At 57.7% G+C, this 19335-nt stretch overlaps 1 protein-coding gene across 2 annotated transcripts in view; it reads right to left on the reverse strand.

Moving 5' to 3' along the window:
• Nucleotides 1-18008, reverse strand: part of SREBF2 (sterol regulatory element binding transcription factor 2) — a 37404-nt gene extending 19396 nt beyond the window's left edge. Inside the window, exons 1-2 of one of the 2 annotated variants that reach the window (XM_031940808.1) lie at nt 17598-18008; nt 2301-2789 (exon numbers count right to left, since the gene is read on the reverse strand). In XM_031940808.1, the coding sequence (XP_031796668.1) occupies nt 2301-2789; nt 17598-17688 (580 nt within the window). In that variant the 5' untranslated portion in view covers nt 17689-18008. Of the gene's footprint in view, nt 1-2300; nt 2790-16092; nt 16476-17597 lie in introns of those variants that run through there. The other variant, XM_003772257.4, reaches the window with a different exon arrangement.
• Between the last annotated feature and the right edge of the window lie 1327 nt (nt 18009-19335).

The following is a 19335-nucleotide window of genomic DNA, read 5'->3' on the forward strand; positions in this document are numbered from 1 at the left end:
ATTGCCCGGCTGTTTGCTCTCTTCACAGCATAAAGAGGCAGGAAGGCATGATGGGAAGCAGATTAAACTTGGCGTCAGCCACAAGATGGTGCTTTGGCCACTGACTACCTGAGAGGCACTCCTCCCTGGGCCTGGTTCTTCCTTTGTTAAATGATTCATATTGGGGGAGGGAGTGGAGTGTAACAGGAGGAGAGACCGGGTGAAAGGAGAGGACAGAATAAATGGGGGAAACACAGTAAGCAAGAGTTATTGTAAAAAGAATTTCAAAGCAAATCTCTCACAGGTCTCATTTCTCAAACGTAGAGGGAATTGAGTCAAATTTGTGAAAATAAGAGCCATTCCCCAATCGAAAAATGACCAAAAGATATGACCTATCACCATAGAGCCATAGGCCATAAATTCATGCATATCAAATTAAAACAATCCCGAGGTACCAACTCACGCCTCTCAGCTTGGCTAAGATGACAGGAAAAGGGCATATAGGAAAACTGGGACACTAATGCATTGTTGGAGGAGTTGTGAACTGATCCAACCCCAAAAGGGCTATCAAACTGGGCATACCCTTTGACCCAGCAGTGCCATTACTGGGTCTGTATCCCAAGGAAATCTTAAAGGAGGGAAAAAGGACCCACATGTACAAAAAGGTTTGTAGCCGCTCTTTTTGTGGTGGCAAAGAACTGGAAAATAAATAGAATTGGGGAATGGCTGAAGAAGTCGTGGTACATGAAAGGAATGGAATATTATTATTATTATGTATAATAATTATACATTATTATAAAAAATGATGAACAAGCTGATTTTAGAAAGGCCTGAAAAGATTTACACAAACTGATGCTAAATGAAATAAGCAGAACCAGGAACACATTGTATACAGCAACAGCAAGATTTGTGTGATGATCAAATATGGAAGATGTGGTTCTTCTCAGTGGTAAGCAACCCCGTTAGACTTTGGACCGAAAATGCCATCTGCATCCAGAGAGAGAACTAAGGAGACTGAATGAATGTAAATCAATACATGCTAGGTTCACTTCTTTTTTTCTGTTTTTTTTTTAATCTCTCCCAAGGCTTTTTGTTTTTGTTTTGATTTTTGTTTCCCAACATGACTTCTAAAGCAATGGGAATTTTAAAAATTAAATTAGTTTAGAAAATAAACAAATTCAGACAGATCCTTTGACCTGACAATACTACTAATAGGCATGAATTACCAAGAGAATTTTTTGAAAAAGAACAGGACCTATATGTACAGAAAAATGTATAGCAGCTCTCTTCTTAGGGCCAAAAAACTGGAAACTGAGGGCATGCCCATCAACTGGGGAAATGGCTAAATAAATTGTGGTATGTGATTATGATGGAATTATTATTGTTCTATGGGAAATAATGAGCAGGATGCTCTCAGAAAAGAAAAATCTAGAGTCCTCCGTGAATTCAAGCAAAGTGAAATGTACTATATACAAAGTAATAACAATGACCAGCTGTAAATGACCTTGCTATTCTCCGCAGTACCATGATTCACAACTACTCTGACAGACTTAGGATAAAAATCCTCTCCAGACCCGGAGAAGAAACTGATTGGGTCCAGAAATAGATTGACCCATACTTTCTCTCTCTCTCTTTTTTTTTTGAGGGAGTTTTTGAGGAGGATCTAAAGTTTTAAAAACATGTTAAAAAATTGTTTTAAATGTAACTAGGGTAAAATATTAAATAAATTAATTTTTTAAAAAAAGATGGCCCTTGATCTTCGATCCCAGAGATGGCTCCTCGGACTTATCCAAGAGCCCCTGGACGAAGGCCAGGATGGCAGACCTTGCAGACTCCTCACTCGGCAGAGGAGGAGGCTGAGGCTCAGGCTCAGGAGGCCTCTGAAAGCTCACTCGTTTATCATTGAACGCAGTGGAAGCCGGAGGGAGGCCAGAGGCAGGGAAGGGGCAAGTTCAATTCTGGCCTATCGCTTCCCTCATCTGAGTCTCAGCGTGGAATTCTGTGCTCCCATTGGGCCAAGCACTGTGCCCCCCACTTGAGATGGCAGGTGGTGTGATGGGTCTGCTTCTGGGAGTTTCTATTCTAGCAAGGTCAGTCCCAGAGGGCTGGGCCCCTCCAAAGTGGCCCTCAAAGGCTGGGACTGCTTGCCACAATCCCAAGCACGGCGAGGGATACTCCGAGGGAGCCGTTTGGGAACACTTTGACGTTTGCCTTCCAATGGAATGGGCTCCCTCTTGGGCTCCTCCATACGGACAGACTGACCACCCACTGCCCCAAAGGGCTGCCACCAGCATGCCTTGGTGGGGCCTCCTCTAGATTACCTTGGAAGCTGGTGGCCGAGTTCTGGTACAGGAGGGGCTGCTGGATGATCCTGGTCTGGGGGGCTGTGCTGAAGGTCGGGGTGATCATCACAGTCTGTTGCTGCAGCTGGGGCTGGGGCTGGGGCTGAGGCTGCAGGCGGGGCTGAAGCAGGGGCGCGGGCCGAGGAGGGGTGGACACCGGAGCAGGGGGGACCTTAATCTGCACAGGGGATGTCTGAGGGAAGGATGTCGCCGCTCCTGCCGGTGATGCTGCCGTCGCTGCTGTCGCCACTGTCGCCGTTGCTGTGGTTGCCGCTGTTGCCGCCGGCACTGGCGGCTGGCTGTAGGGCCTCGATGAGGGGCTCTCCAAAGTGCCCCCGGTGCTGGTGTTAGCACTGGCGCTGGAGCCAGTGTTGCCCCCGCTGCCTCCGGGGAAAGCACTGCTACAAAGCTGATCAGAGAAGAGGTCTGGAAAGTCTCCCACCTGGCTGCTGACAAACTGCAGCATCTCTGCGAATGAGAGACAGAAGCCATGTTTAGTGTGGCTGTCAACAGCCGTGGAGATGTGGGGGGAAAACAAAGCCACTTTCCCCAAGACCCACAATGGCTCAGTGGCCAGAGCACCGAGGCTGGAGACCGGCCTCGAAGCCAGCATCAGACACTTGCCAGCCGGGTGGTCCCGGGCATGCTCCTTAACCACTGCCTGCCTCAGTTTCCCTATCTGAAGCACGGGGACCACAACAGCACCCACCTCCCAGGGTCGTGGCGAGGATCCAATGAGATATAATTGTAAAGTGCTGAGCACAGAGTGTATACCAAGTCTTATATAAATGTAAACTATTGTTATTGTCATTCTTCACTCCAACATTACAGTATCCCAAGCAATATGACATTTTTTTTTTTTTTTTGCTGAGGCAACTGGGGTTAAGTGACCTGCCCAGAGTCACACAGCCAGGAAGAGTTAAGTGTCTAAGGAAAGATTTGAACCCAGGTTCTCCTGACTTCAGGGCTGGCTCTAATACAACACTCTAACAAAGGGCGGGAAGGGCTCACCAAGTCCCAACTCCTGGTTTTCGAGGGGAAACAGGCTCAGGAGGGGAACTGCCTCAGGGGTGGCAGCTGGTGAGGGGCAGAACGGGCTCCCTAGGAGAATGTACACTGCTGCTTGTGCCAGGCACTCCCTGAGTGGATCTGGGCAGGGCATGTAGCTCTAGGAGAAATATTCTCATCTGTACAGTGGGGATGGCAACACCAATGTGACCAGAGCTCAGAGTAAATCTAAGGGAATCGCTTTGTAAACCTTAAAGGAATTCCTTGTTAATTGGGGCAACTGTGCCCGCTGTCCCTCAGAGCTGTTAAACTCCAGATTTCACTGCCCATGGAGTCCCCATTTAATTCCCTTAAACACTTTTAAGTCCCTACTAAAGTCTCCTGCTCCATAGCCGGCCCGTTCCCTGCCCTCCCAGACCATTCCCCAGCGAGAGCCGGGAACTTCCACTTCGAAATGCCCAAGCTCTGCAATCCCCCAGTTCCCACCTGATTTTTTCCAGGCCTGAAGTGCCAACCTTTGCCCTCTTCCCCCTCCTAACCCACAGATCCAGAACAAAAGGGCAGCTGCAGCATTCCCCTGCCACCCCCAATCAAGTCAACTCCCCCAAGACCACACCACAAAAACCCGACCACCAGGCCGGGCCAACAAAGTTCCCGTCTAGAGGTGCCTCAACTTCGATGGGCTGGCCCTGGGTTCTAGTCCCCCAGGGAATCCTCCATGTGGTCCTGCAGATGCCGCTCTGGAGGGGGCAGCTATGGGGGCCATTTACCCCTCGGCCTCATTCTACCCAGGAGGACGGAGAGGAACATGGGCCCGTTGCCTGCCACAGGCAGGGCCATTGACTTTTTCCCAGTCCCCCAGTGTAAAAAGCTCCATGAGGATGACCACAGAAATTGAAGAAACTTAATAGACATCACTGGAACCAGGAAGTAGTGCACCAGGCCAGCCCCTTGGCCTGCCTGGGTCCCAGGCTCTTCTACAAATGAAAAGATTGAGTCAAATGGCCTCGGGCCTCTTCCAGCTCTAAATCTATCCCTTCATCTGCTCATCCGTGCCTCCTCCTCCTCACCCATTAAGAGTCTAAAGACAGGGATGGCCTCAGAGAGCCCTGACAGGTCTGGAGGCTCCTCCTGTTCAGTCATGTCTGACTCTGTGGACCACAGCATGCCGGTGCCATCCATGAGGTTTTCTTGGCAAAGATACTGGAGGGGTTTGGCCATTTTCTTCTCCTGATCATTTTACAGACGGGGAAAGTGAGGCAAGCAGAGTGAAGTGACCTGCCAGGGACACACAGCTAGGGAGCCTCTGAGGCTGGATTTGAACTCAGGACTTTGCCACTCTAACCATAGAGCTACCTACCTGCCTATACCGAGTTTTGAAAGTATGAAGAGTTTATTTTTAAGCCTCTTTTTGCAAACAGCAATCTGCTCGATTCACATACTTAAAAACAACTGTCACCACTTGCAGCTCCAGAGGAGAAAAGAACAAACTCCACAGCCAGACGCTGCTATTAAGCCAGATTGTATGTTGGCAGAGACTCATCAGGCAGCAGGCCTGCTGCTGCTGGGCAGCTCTCTGGGACCCTAGAGAAGCCAAGGCCTCTCCTCCAGGGCCTGCTGGCCTCCCGGGAACCTCTCCAAGAGCTGAGCCAAGGAGCATCTGTTCTGGCCCAGCATGCCCAGAAGTCTCCCCCCTAACTCCAGGCAGCTCCATGAGCGCCTCCTTGTCCCTTCCCAACCCTGAACGTTCGTGTATGGTTATTACAGACACTCTTTAATTTCCTCTGAGACATGAATGAACCAAGGTGGGTGAGGGAGTGAATTTTATTAAGCTTTGAAAATGAAGTTTCAATTCACACGTACTGTACTTTTGGGCTTGCTGGGAGGGAGAGGAAGCAGGGCACTGTCTGCTCAGGCCTCCTCCAATGAGGGTCCACCTGAAGGAGGAGCTAAGCTCCCAGAAACACCAGCTGGGTGGTCCTCCCTTACCTCATCCCTTTCTGGGTTCTAAGTGCCCAAGCCAATTAATGAGATGATGTCCCAAGAATCCACATTAGTTTTTTTTTGTTTTTTTTTTAAAGCATACACAAAACTTGGGCTCTCCCAAGTGTCCTACAGACCCTCTATCAGGATGTTCAGACCAGATTGAGACCATCGAGGAGAGGCTCCAATGCTGGGCTCGAAGGCAGAAGACCACTTGGGTTCAAATTCTGGCTAACTACCCAGGACATGGGCAAAGACACCAAAAATACTGGGAATAGTCAGGGAGCCGGGGACAGACCACTATTACCCCGACAGTAGAGAGGTGAATTGGGCAGACAATGATGGATTTCAATTTGGAATCCTGTAACAGAAACGACTAAAAAAGTCCTTCCCTCCCTTTTGACCTAATAATCCCAATCCTGGCTTTATATTCCAAGGAAGTCAAAGTCACAAGCAAAGATCTGAAATTTACCCAAATGCTCAAAGGAACACTCTCTGTATTGGCGGGTAACGGGAAATAAAGTGGGTGCTCATCAAGTGAGGAATGACGCTCAGTGTAAAAATAATCAAGCATGCAGTCTGCAGTCGGCACACCTACTGCGCGCCTGGGAACTAAGCAGCCGGCGATACAGAGACGGGCCCTGCCCCAAGGAGTTTCCAGGGGAAAAGAGGGAGATGAAACCATGCAAACACACTGATTTCAGAAAAGCCTGAACCTTACATGAACTGATGCTAAGTGGCGGGAGGAGAACACTGTACACAGCAACAAGATTATGTGTTAACATAGCATTTTTATTCTTGTTGTTTGTATTTTATTTTGCTTCTCTCTCTCTCTTTTTTTTTTGCTGTCTGACTTGATTTTTCTTTTGAAGCATAATTGTATAAATAGGTATGCATATATTGGATCTAACATCTATGTCTGCCATGTTTAACATGTATTGGACTACTTGCCATCTAGGGAAGAGCATGGGAGAAGGTGGGCAGAATTGGAACACAAGTTTTGCGAGGGCTAAGGTTGAAGAATTGTCGATGCAGATGTTTAGAAAAATAAAAGCTTTATTAAAAATAAATATAAAAATTTTGTGATGATCAACCATGACAGACACAGCTCTTCTCAATGAGGTAATTCAGGGAAATTGCAATTAGACCTGGGATAGAAAGTGCCGTCCACATCTAGAGAGAGAACTATGGAGCCTGAATGTGGATCTTAGCATAAGATTTTCACCTTTTTTGTTACTGTTTTATGATTTTTTTCCCCTTTTCATCTGATTTTTATTTCATAGCATGACAAATACGGAAATGTTTAGTTTTGTTTTTTTTTTTAATTAAAGCTTTTTATTTACAAAATACATGCATGGGTAATTTTTCGTTTTTCTCCCCTTTCCCCCTATCCTCTCTCCTAAACAATATATGTTAAATGTTAAAATGGAACTATGTTTAGAAGAATTGCACATGTTTAACCTATATTGGACTGCTCACTGGGGCGGAGAGGGACGACAGAAACGTGGTACACAAAGTTCTGCCAAGGTGGCCGCTGAAAACTACCTTTGCATGTACTTAGAAAAATAAAAAGAGCTGTGATAAATAATTTTGTACAAATAGGTCCTTTCCCTTTTTCTTTGATCTATTTGGGACACAGACCGTAGTCTCTCTAGCCCTGAAGGCAGTTTCAAATTGTTCTCCAGAGTGGTTGGACCAGTTCACAACCCAAAAAGGTGGGATTTTAGCTGGGATTTGGAAGCAGCCAGAGAATCCAGAAGCGGAGAAAAGGAAAGCATCCCAGATAGGAGGGACAGCCTGGAATAATGTACAGAGATAGAGATAACAGATGGAGTGTCTTGACTAAGAGCAAAGAGGCCCCTTTCACTGGATTGCAGAGTACATGAAAGTGAGAAAAGAGAGGAAGGCTGGGAGAGAGAAACAGAGCCAGAGCCAGAGAGAAACATAAAAGGCCTGCAAGATAGCAGGCGGCCAGTCAGACCAGGCCTCCTGGGAGCCCAGTCCCCTGCCCCCCTGCCCAGATCATACTGGGCTCTCCCTTTTCCCCTCGAGGATCGATGTCAAACTGCCTCCCCAACGAGTTCCTCCCTTAAACCCAGCCATGCCCTGCCTTTGCACCCTACGGCCCACAAGGCTTCCCAAGTCTCTGGCTAAACTCAGCCTTGAAAAAATCCTTCCCTGGAGCAGGCTGTTAGTTGTAACCCAAGCACTTAGTTCATAAGGAGGCCTCAAAAACTGTCCATCATTTATATAGACAAATAAGAAAACATCAAATAATTGTCAAAGGGAAATTGGAGAGGTGTGGAAGGAAGGGAAGGATCCCTCGAGGCGCAGGAGTGGCGAGATGGCACAGTGGATACTCTGGTCTCAGACACTACTTACTAGCTGTGTGACTTTGCACAAATCACTTATGATTGCCTCACCAAAAAATAATTTAAAAAAAAAAAAAGTCAATGGGGAAGAGCCTCTAGGAGCCCATAACCTCGGGAAATGGAGGCAGGACGACGACTATGGGATTCAGCAGTTAAGCAATAGGATAAACCTGGAGTGTTTGGAGAGAAGCCAGAGTGCAAGAATGAGGAGGAGGAAGAGGAAGTGAGGAAATGGGAACAGAGCAGAGATGGCCCAACAGCTGCAGGGGTTGGCTAAGGCAAGCACAAGTACCCCTTCAAAAGGGGTAAAGGGAGCTGGAGGGGCAGGGATATGGTCAGAAAAGACAGCAAGGAAGGAGTCGCAGACAAGGAGAAGTGGAAGTTCCAATTGGAGAATGGGGCCCAGAGCACAAGGAGAGGGGCTAGCCTGGAGACCAGCTCCAGGGAGACAGAAGGGGGATGGGGACAGGCATAGAAAGGGGCTCTGAAGTGGGAGATGGGGAGGAAGAGGAAGCTCCCCAGAGAAAAGTCCTGTGTCCTCAGAGAAGAGGAGAGACTGAGATCCTGGAGAAGGTCTAAGGGTGTATGACACGGGCCGAGCAGGGAAGAGGGAAAGTTTTGCCGTGCAGTGGGAAGTACCCAACTGAGATCAGCAAACACAAGCTCACCAGATCTCACTCTCACAGAACGTGAGGAGAAGAGGACACGTCACAATCTGTGAAGGGCCGAGGCGGCAATAAGCTGACAGCTTTTGGCTGATTCTGCGAGCCCTGGGGACGAGACTGTGAAGGGAGGGGGTGCAAGACCCGGATGTACTGGGGCCCAAGGAGGGGTGGCAGGCTGGTGAGGAGGAAGGCAGGAGAGACAGAGGACCAGGGCTCTGCACCTGCCGGAGGGGAAGGGTCAATCCTCTGTGAGGCTGAGCTGGAGCAGAGACTGTGGGCAGGGGGAGGGGGTGACGGGGAAGGGGTGCCAGCCTGGAAGCTGACACCCCCAAGTCTAATGGTGAGAGTCTCATGGGGTGAAGAGGAATGATCTGGGGGCGGGGACATGGCTCTAGGTTGTGTGATGGAAAAGGCAGCAAGGAGCCAGTGGGTACAGCCCGAAAGTCAGCCAGGTCAGCACAAAGCTGGGAGAAGGCCTGCCCGACTACAGCCAGACTAGGATTCAGCTCCGCGGCACACAGCAGCGGCCAGAAAGGTTCACATGACCGAGGAGATGGTCCCACTGTCCCCTGCTTTCGTCAGGCCCCTTTGGAGTACTGGGGGTCATCTCGAGAAGCTGGAATCCAGCCGGAGGCAGGAGGGAGCAGCTACCTGAATCAGATCAGGACCGAGGGAAGAACTGGGGGTATCAGGCCTGAGAATAGGACTTAAAGAAATAGCTGGTCACCTGGAGGAGGGACTCAACGATTCCACTTGGGCCTGGGGAGAAGCAGCAGCACAAGGAGTAAAATGAGAGTGGGCCAGCTCCCCATGGCCATGGCTGGGGCATGCTCACACACGCTCGGGCCGGGGCTGCGCCACCTCTGGTTCCCTTACCAACCCCCCAGGCCTGACACCATCTGCGAGCCGTCCTTGCGACACGCCTGCAGGTGAGGCAATCTGACGATCACACATGAGGACACCAGAGGCCCCAAGTTGGAAGAAATGGTGAAAGCCCCAAAAGGGGGGCGGTGGTCAGCCAGGAGGCTGGCAAGGGTCAACTGGAAGTCTGGGAGCTGGGGACTTGGCTAGGACGTGGGGAGGTCTGGAAAAAACCTGAGTGAGTCATTTGTTCCAGCAGGACCCTCCCAGTGCACAAGGCACTACTCTAGGCACTGTGGGAGGGACACAAAGAATCCATGGTCCTTCTTTCCAAAAAAAAAAAAAAAAAACAAGTCCCCAAACTTGGTGCCCACAAACGTAACAGAGAGCACTATTTGGTGTGAGAAGACAGGAGGCAAGTAAAGCCCAGAGCAGCCCCGCCAGGGGCTGAGACAGAACTCGTGTTCACAGGGACTAAAAGAACTGAAGCGGCCACTGTGTGAGGGAAGGAAGCGCCCCCGGGAAGGATCGGTGAGATCCCAGCAGGGAACCTGGGGGGAGGGGGGGAGCAGGGAGACCCCAGCTCAGGCGGCGCGTCTGCTTTGGTGAAACCGCCCAGGCCAAACACGGTGAGCAGCCAGACCTCAGAAGGCCTCACAGGGAGGATCCCCGGACCTTCATTGGACAGATGGAGTGACTCGATGGACAAACACCAGTCCCCCAGCTGCATAGCCCAAGAGATGAGGATGGAGCCCTCCCCCTTCCCCAGGCCCACGGGGCCGATGGGCATCTCCTTCCAGAGTCTTGTGGAACATTCTGAGGTCTGCTGTAGAATGTTCTAACTGGAACTACTTGTTGAAAGGCATCCTAGGAAGCAAACTGAAGGTTCTGGGGGTGCACAGGAAGGCCAAGTACAAGAACTGCTTAGAAAAGCTTGATGAAGATGCAGAATTTGGGAAATCAGGGTCAAGTCCCGCCAACCACCATCTGCTAAGCTCGGAACGAATGTCCGGCACCGGGTGGCGAAACCCTGGGCGTCCTCACAAAACCAAGCACAAAGCCAATCCCGGCCACCCAAGGAGCTCACGTGCTAACGGAGGGAGAAGCTTGGCAAAGGGGGCTGAGAAGCATGATGGAGAAGGTCTGGGTTGGGGACATGGGGGAGAGAAGGAGGACCCTGGCTGGGCCAATGAGAGGAAGAGGCTGCAGGGGACAGATATAAATCAGGCAGATCCCCAAACCAGTGCTCTGTATAGACCACCAGCTCCCTCCCTCCAATTTTAAAGAAAACCAAGTTTCTGGGAGCACAAACAGGGGCCTGTGCTTGAGGAAAGGGAACGAGCCCTATGAGCTCCCTGGCTTCCTCCCCAGGCTCTCTTAATCATTAAACATCCAAGAGCTGACAATTCTTTGGGCCCAGGTGAATGGAGGGATTAGAGAGGTTGGGAGTGAGCCGCTGAGACGCCCCTTCTGCTCAGGCCGGCGGCCAGCCCCGGGCACCCTCCTTCTCCACCTGGCTCAGGTCACAGGCTCAGCGCGGAGCCTGAGCCCGTTCTTGGGGGAGATAAGCTGCGCGGGAGAAGGCTCCAGACTGCCTGGCTCAGGCCCCCCTCAGCTGCCCCTGGGGGCCCGAGCAGTTCTCAGGGAGAACCCAGAAGAACGAAGCTGGAGAAGTGCCCTCCCCCAGAGACCAGCCTCCAGCCCCTGAAACACGTCTCCTTACAGCCAGCTCTGCTGTGCCCTGGTGCTCTTAAGACTTAAATTCTTAAAGTCAACGTAAGAAATAAATGATGGCAAGCGGCCTCCTTTCCTGCTCCTTGCCTCAGCATTCGAGGCTGCACAGCCCAGAACATGGCGGGGGAGGGGGGAATCCTGCCCTTCCCAGGTTCGGGTGTCTGTCCATCCACAAGCAGCAGCAGCAGCGCCCGTGTGGGGCTCCCAGCCCCGGGAGTAGTGAGAGGCCATTAGGAACGCTCCCAACTCAGAGCGGGGCAGCCCCCAACCCCCAACCCCCAACCCTGCATCCTGCACTGAGCACATGCCTGGCCCACTGACCGCTGCCAGGCTTATGCGGCGAGTGTCTGAGGGGGATTCGGGCCCAGAGTCCCAAGTGCAGCCCCCGCGGCCCCTGCACGAGGAGGGCTGTGACCAGTCCGCCTTCTACTGCCTCTGGCTTCCCCAGGCCACAGCCCGTCTCCCATGTAGCCCACCTAACCATGGGAACCAGGGGGGCGCTTCCTCTCTCAGCCTCGGAGATGCTGTCCTGGCCTGTGGTTCAGAGGCAGCTGCTGGGTCAGAGCCTGCCTCCAAAAGCCCTTCCCAAGGGGGAAGCCGGCCAGTCCTTCTGGGTCTCTGAGCCCAAGCTCCGGCTCCAGGGCTTCCCACCTCCGGTGGCCCTTGCAGCCCTGAAGGCCGGGTTGCGGGAGGCGCCACAGGGCCCCGGCCTAGACCTGGGTCTCGCTGCCTGGCAGGAAGCCCGGAGAGGCCCTGGGAGGCCAAGGGCCGGCAGTCAGGGACTAGGTGCGATCTGCTGCATCGGCCTCAGGGGGAGAGCACAGCTGGGGGGGGCGTCACACAGACGCATGGGCCAGGGTGGCCAAAGCAGTCTGCGGGAGCTCAGCGCAGGCCACAAGGGGGCTGCCTGGGCCCACTGTGCGCCAGGAGGGATGCCGGCGGGAGCCTCGTAGGGACCCCAGAGGCAAACACTGTCCCCCCAGGGGCCCCTCCCCAGGGCAGGCCACAGAAAAGACTCCCATTTCAAAACAAAAACTGCCCGGAGAGGCCGGGAGGAAGTCCCTGCGTGAGGAAGTCCCAGACCAGCCAGTCAACAAGCATTTATTAAGCACCTGTAATGTGCCAGGCCTTTTGCTAGAGGCAGAGCAAAGGCCCTTGAAGATCCACAACCGCCTGGGGGGCCTGACAAGGCGCACAGTGCTCAGAGAGAAGCCAGGAGGGCAGCGCTGGCACAAGTGATTCTGAGAAAAGCTCTGTGGGGACCCAGCAGGAGACAGAGAAGGGGGAGAGGAGGAACCCATGCATGGAGGAAGGGCCAGGAGCCAGTCCTAGATGGAGGAGTGCATGTCGGGGGCTGGAAAGGGAGGAGAGGCCGGGCCAGGAGGCAGCCTCCGGGCTGTGAGCTGCCCACCCTTCAAGGATGAAGCAGCCCTTCCTCCTCCGTCAGGACTGGCCAGGACAGTGGGCCCTTGAGAGGGCTCACACCCCACAGCCACTCAACTGCCTCCCACTCCTTGGGCAGACTCCAAGGCCTCCAAGCAAAGCATCCTTCCTGGTACCCCCAGTCTGTCTAGGAAAAACAAAGTGAGGGGAAGATAAAGAGGAAACCCAGGGTCGAAGGTCAATGAGCCCCCACACCGGAGACCTGGCCAAACCCCAATGGAGGAGGCGGGCAGACCCTCCAGGGAGCCCTTTCTGCAGGAGGGCCCCAGCGGGCTGCCGGAAGGTGGGCCTTCCTTGGCAAAGGCCAATGCCATTCAAACAAGGGAGGCTGGTTTTCCTGAGCCTCCACCAGCCCTTCCTAGAAGCTGGAGTGTGAGAGGCAGGCCTGCCCACGGAGTGAAGGGGACCCCCAGATTTGGGGCCCCCAACACACACAAGAAGCACCCACTGTCTACGAGGCAGCGATGAATCCTAGCCCAGATCAATGACTCCTCCCGACCCACTCTGCGCCTGGTTAGGCCCTCTGACCTCCCCGGGGTCACCCCACCTGTGAGGGGCAGAGTGGGCCGCAGGCCTTCTACCCAGCCAGGCAGACAAGCTACGGGCCCCACAGCTCCCAGCAGGCAAGGTTCCCAAATGAGCAGCTTTGGCTCTCTCTGGGGCCCGGAAGCACCCACTAAAGCACGGGGCCTGGACACAGCAGGCACTGAATGATTGCTGAACTAACTTGCCACCCCCTGGCCCAAGACGGCTCAAGATGACATCCTGGTGAGGGCCCTGGGCAGTTCTGGAGTCCTGGAGTCCTGGCTCCCCCTTGGCCCCTGCCCTCACACGTTCCCTCACCCCCACCCCCCGCAATGGGGAGGATGTGAGTTCAAGTCCCACGTGAGTCACTTCCTGCCTCTGTGGCCACCCTCAGGAAACTCTCCAAACCTTGGTTTCCTCATCAGTAAATGAAGGGATGGTCTCCAAAGCCCCCAGAGCGCTCAGTCCCAGCGCCCTCTCCCCCCTGGAGGCCCTCCCTTTCTCCTGTCCCCAGTGCCTCCCCCAGCGCACTGGAAGCTCCCAGAAGGCCCAGCCGGTTGGTATTTTTGCCCTTCTGTCTCTGGAGCGGCCTAGTTTGGTGCCTGGTGCACAGCAGGTGCTTAATAAATGCTTGCTGACTGACTCCAGTGCAGAGGGAGGATTTTCTCTCGGCCCTCCCTTGCCCTCTTGGTCCCTGGTGTCCCCACCCTCTCAGGGGCACTGCCACCCCAAGGCCTCAGCTCTGTCCATCCGTAGAAAGGGAGAGCAGGACCGTCGGGGGCTTGGAGACCCTTACCAAGTCCTGGACAAGGGTGTGTGTTGCTGTTCTCACCCCCAGGCCACCCTCCTCCCTGGCTCTCCCCAGGACCTGCCTCCCCCTCATACTTCCCTGCCCTGCCCCGGACGCCCTCCTGGTCCGGGCTCACCCAGTCACACCCCCACCCCGGCCAGCCTGGGCTTTCCCTGCTTTGTCTCCCACAGGAGGAGAACGTCCCTCTGCGGCCCGTCCCTTCCAACACCCCAGTGGCCTCCTTTCTCTGCTCCCCCGGCCTCGGTTTTCCCGTCTGTAACATGAGGGGACCGGACTGTGCTGGGGCGTCACGGCACCAGCCACCTCCCCTGGCTCAGCGGAGGCCCCGGCTCACAAGGAGCCCCAGGTAGCTTGGGCCTCCACGGCTGTCCCGCTGGGACTTTGGGACAAACAGTGCAGCCCGCCCTGAGGCCGGAGTAGCTTTCCACGGCCTGGTGAGGTGACCAGCTCAGGGAACCAAAGGGGCCTCCTCAAGGGGGGCCGGAAGGCCAGGCCGGGGAGTGGACTAAGAGGCCCTTAAGGCCTTCTGGCTTGGAATCAGCACTGGGGGAGGGGGTGGCTAGAGCACCCTGAGAGAAGCAGCAGCCACTGCCCACCAGGAGCCCTGGCCTTGGCTCCCAGTTTCCTTGTCCACAGAATGGGGAGCTCTGGCTAAGGCCCCTCCCAGCTCAGAAACGGCTGAGGAAGGGGCAGAGGAAAAGGGCTGCTTGCCCAGACTCTCCCTGGCCCAAGACCCCCCCACGTTCCTCGGGCCCAAGCAGCCTTCCCCACCCCGGCAGGGGCTGGGAACGGCCCGGAGGAAGGCCTGAGTATCATCGGGAGTTTCATAACCTGCTTCCTCACCGCCCTAATTTTTATCATGGCTCAATAAAAGCTGGCACACTGGGTAGACCTGTTCCACAGGCAAGGGAGGATGCCCCCAGAGACCCATGGGGGCAGGGAGCACTCACTCTGCTGACTGTGAAGCTCAAGTGTGCAAGAGACCCCTCCCCTCCCCAGGGGATGGGGCTGGGCGATCAGACGCCCCAGGAGAGGCTGTGGCTGTGGGGGAAGGTCCCGGGCTGGAACACAGGGCTCCCTGTGCACGCCACCTTTCCGAGGCAGGCCTGGGATTCGGCCGCTCCCTGAGAATCCCACAAAGTCAACAGCGGGTTAGAGCCGGAGCCAGCAGCAGAATCCCTGGCGCAGGAGCCCAGTGACTGTGCCTTCTGTGAGCGCTTTCACCAAAGGCCGGTCCTTCTCCAAAGCCAAACTACCAGCTATAAATACCCGTCTGGAGTCCTCCCCAAAGTCTGCCGGAGACACCGCAGGCCTCTAAGGCCGGGGCCCGTGTAAGGGTCAGGCTGCACAAGTGGCACCTCCCCCAGTAACCCAGAGCTCCCGGGGGCCCCTGCACTCTCGGAGGGCTGGACACCCAGAGAGGGCTGAAGGTTTTCCCACTGACGGCTTCTTTGTTCTCAAAGGGGACAGGGGGTCAGGGAGGGGTTGCGGGGCTGGGATTTCGGAGGGCTGGCCAGGGTCGCCTGCCTCACTTTCCCCTGCAGAGCCAGCCAGGAGCTCAGGGCCGACCACTTTACCCTCCGGATCTCAGGACCCCGAGGGGCTCGAGCCTTCCCAGCTCCAAAGCCATGGGATCAGAGGGGCTCCTCAGGCCCCGAGGACCCAGCAGGTCCCGGAGGGCAAGTAATCAGGGAAAAGGAGCCACTGTTAAAAAGCCAGAAGCTAGTTCAGCCACCTCACCCCCCTAAACCTTCCTCAGCAGCCGGGCAGACCACACCGTCCACGGCCAGGCTCACGCACCCAAAGGCAGCAAACTAGGGAAGTCCGGGTCCGCACCTCCCCTGCCAGGGAAGACGGGCACCATCCAACCACCACACCAAGGTACCAAGAGAAAGGGCCTCGGCCCTGCCTTCCAGAGCCTTCAGCCGGACCTGAGAGTCCGGCTAGGGAACAGCCCACAACCTACTCCCCGTGGAACCATCTCAGGGCTGCTCCCCAGCTTTTCTGCAGACGAGGAAACCGAGGCGCGGAGCGGAAGGGACTGGCCCCGCATCCCGGAGCTACCAACCGAGCCTGCGGGACCTGAGCCAGTGCCTGGGGCTCAACGCGGAGCCCGCAGGCTGGAGGAGCCTCAGAAGGGGCAGAAGGAAAGCGGCTTCTAGAACCGTTTCCCAGGAAGGAAAGGATGAGGCTTCCATGACAATGATGACCTCTGAGAGTGGGGAAGCATCCAGGAGCTACACGGGGGAAAGGCTGAGGCCTCCCAGGAGTCAGTGCGGTCCAGCCGTCTGTCTGTCCGTCTCCCCCTCTGTTTCTCTCTCTGTCTGAACACAGGATACTGGCTCCGGAGTCCAGGGGGCCCTTATTACCTGCTGGCCGGGCACCTCCCCCGGGAAGGTGGCCCGGCCCCTGCCAGCTCCAGATTTTGCCTCCAGAGCCGGAGCGGGGCTGAGGCCCCCACCCGCACCTTCCAGGAAGGCAGCAGGAGCAGCGTGGGGCGGCGGGGCCCCGGCGGCAGGGGCGGCCCCTCTGAGCCCCCGGCCTCCCAGGCGGTGCTTCAGCAGGCTGCGGCCCGAGGGCACTAGGCCCCGGGCCGTGGGACCCGCGGGCCCCGTTAAGCCATGTGGAGAGTGGGGGGGGGGGCGCAGCCCGCGGGCCGAGTCCCCCAGGCCTGGTCCCCGAGGCCCTGGCTCTGGCCCGTACGCTGACAGGGCCCCCCAAGCCTGGCCGAGCCCGGAGCTGACAGGGCCCCTTTTACAGAGGAGAAAGTAGAACCTCAGAGGCGCCGCCCCCATCCCGCGCCCCCCCTGGGGCTGCTCTCCCTCTCGGGCAGGGGGTTCCTGGCCAGCTGCGAACACGGGACCCTCTCCCTGCCCCCCCTCCCCAGGAAGGAGCGTGATGCTGTTTTGTAGAGGGAGAGGCCGGGGAGGGCCCGGCCCATGTTCAACAGTGCACAGCGCCCCCCGCCCCCAGCAAGAAAGTCAGAAAGGGAACCGGCCCCTGGGGAGGGGCGGTGGGGGCAGAGTTCCGGCCCCTGGGGGCAGGAGTTCCGCCCTGGGGGGCGGGGGCAGGGGTTCGGCCCTGGGGGCAGGGAGTTCCGGCCCCTGGGGCGGGAGTTCCGGCCCCTGGGGGCAGGGGTTCCGGCCCCTGGGGAGGCGGGAGTTCCGCCCCTGGGGCAGGGAGTTCCGGCCCTGGAGGAGGGGCAGTGGGGGCGGGAGTTCCGGCCCTGGAGGCAGGGGTTCCGGCCCCTGGGGGCAGGGGCAGGGTTCCGGCCCTGGGAGGCAGGGGCAGGGCACTCCCGCCCGCCTGGCCCTCCCAGGAGACCTGGAAGCGCCTTTACCTCCCGGCTTCTCTGGGACTTTCTCACCCCGGAAACCGCGGCCTGCGAGTTCCCTCACCTGCCCCCGCCCCCGCCCCCTCTGGCCGGGCTCTCTGAGCCCCTCGGCCTGGGGAGCCCCCGCCTCGCCGGGAAACGTCAGGGCGGACCCCGCGGCAGGGCCCCCTCCCCCTCAGGCCGGCGGCGCCCCAACCCGGGCATCGCCCAGTGCCGGCGGGGGTGCCCGCCAAGCCCCGGGAAGGGCGCGGACTCTGGGCAACTCGGTTCTCCCGGACCCCGGGCCCTGCCCCAGACGCCCCCGGCCCAGCACTCGGGGAGTGACAGCTGCACGTGGGGGGCGGGGGCGCGGCGCCGGGGGAGGGGGACAAGCCGGCACCCGCACGTGGGCGAGGCTCTGTGGGCGTGGGGGACGGGCCGCAGGATGCTGCGGACGGCGGCGGGCAGGGGGAGCGGAGGGGGAGGGGGAGGGGGAGCGGAGGGGGAGGGGGCAGGGCGGGGGGGGGGGCCCGCGCAGGCGCACTCGCGGCCGCTACTCACCGTCGATGTCCCCCAGGGTGAGCTCGTCTCCCAGCTCCGTGAGGGTGTCCATGGTCTCCAGAACGCCCAGCTCGCCGCCGCTCGCCTCCATCGCCCGATCCGGGCGCCCGGCCCTCGGTTCCCGTCCGACCCTCAGCGAGACTCGCCGCTGCGGCCGACGCCCATGCCCCCTCGCTTGGTCCTAGCCGGACAGAGTCTCACCGGCTCGCGCCAGCAGCCGCCATGTTCGCGCGGCCCCGGGATGTCTCGGAGAGGGGGCGGGGCCTCGCGGGCGGGGTTCCCCGCCCCGCCCCCTTTAGGCCCCGCCTCCGGCGCGCGCTTCGTTGTTTGTTGTCTATGAGACCAGGTTGTCGGCGGCCAATGAGCAGGCGGCCCGGCGCGTGGGGTGATGGCGCGTCACCGATCAGCAGCTCCTATTTGCATGGCAGGACCCCGCCCCCTCCTGGAACCACCCTCCCATCCCCCCCGCAGCGAATCGGAGCGGGAAGCGGCTGGGGCTCGGCCGCCGGCCCCCGCCCGGCTTTAAAGGGGCCGCTCCGCCTTCCTCCCCTCCTCTCCCACGCGGCTACCTCTGCTCGGCGCCCCTTTAACTCCCCGGCTCGGCGGACCCCGCCCTCCTCAGCCTTCCTCCCCCCCCTACCCCCTAAGACGGGACACGCCCCTAGGTCGCCCTGGAAACCTGGAGTCCTTCTCCCCTCCCGGGGAGGGCACCCGGCCCCCAAGGCCCCGTTCCCTCCCCGTGACCCCCCTCCCCGGCCCCCCTCCCCGTGACCCCCCCCCTGACCCCCCCTCCCCCTCCTCGCGGGGGGGGCGGGCTCCCTCTCAGGGCTCTCAGGGTCTCCTGAACCGGGGCGTGGGTCCCCACCCTGGGTGCGCCTGCCGGGGGGGGGGCGGCCCCAACCTCTGCTGTGGGACTTTCGGGGGGAGGGATCGGAAACAGGTGCGCACTGGGAGGGAAAGGGCCAACAACCCGGGATGCCCCGGGCACCAAAACTTGGGTGGGGACCTCCGGGCCCGAGGCTCAGGAAACCACCCTCGTGAGGGCGGCCTCCGTCTTCGTCCGTCAGCCCGGCCCCAGGGCCCCCCTCCCAGGGCAGCGTGCTCAGGCGGGCCCAAGCCAGCCCCCGGGAGAACTCCTGGCGCCCCCCCCCGCTCCGTGGGACGTTGGCAGAGGAAGGCCTGGCGGAAGGAGCCGGGCCCCTCCGGGCATGGCCCGACCCTGGGGCGGGGGGGCCGGGACCCAGCCCCTCTCCCGGGTCCAACCTCCCCCCGGCCTTGGGAGTCGGGGCTCGTCAGCCACAAGGGGAGAAGCGGAGATTTTATGGGGGAGATGTAGCCTGGGAGACCTGGTGGGGCGGGCGGGCGAGGGGCGGGCTGGGGCCCGGGGCTCTGGGGCTATCCCCTGGGGGCCGGGCCGGGGTAGCTGTCTCCTAGGGCCTTCTTCCCCCGTGGACCCGGGAAACTCATCAGTTAGCGTCCCGGGGACTGGGTGCTGGTTGAGCACAGAGCCAGCCTTGTTCCTGCGGGGCAGAGCCTCTTCTCCCCGTCCCGGATCTCGGATCGCTCCTAGTTTGCTGGAACCATCTGGATCCCGTGGCCAGATACAGATCAAGAAGACTGGAGAAGGCCCCAGTGCCCCGGGACACCTTGTCCTGGCGCCCAGTGACCAACCGTCACTTAGCGGAGCAAGTTTCAGAGAAACTTCAGAATACTTTGATGGATTAGTGCACATGGGGAG

The sequence above is a fragment of the Sarcophilus harrisii genome, chromosome 5 (assembly GCF_902635505.1).
Source record: "Sarcophilus harrisii chromosome 5, mSarHar1.11, whole genome shotgun sequence".
In the NCBI taxonomy this organism is placed as follows: Eukaryota; Metazoa; Chordata; class Mammalia; order Dasyuromorphia; family Dasyuridae; genus Sarcophilus; species Sarcophilus harrisii.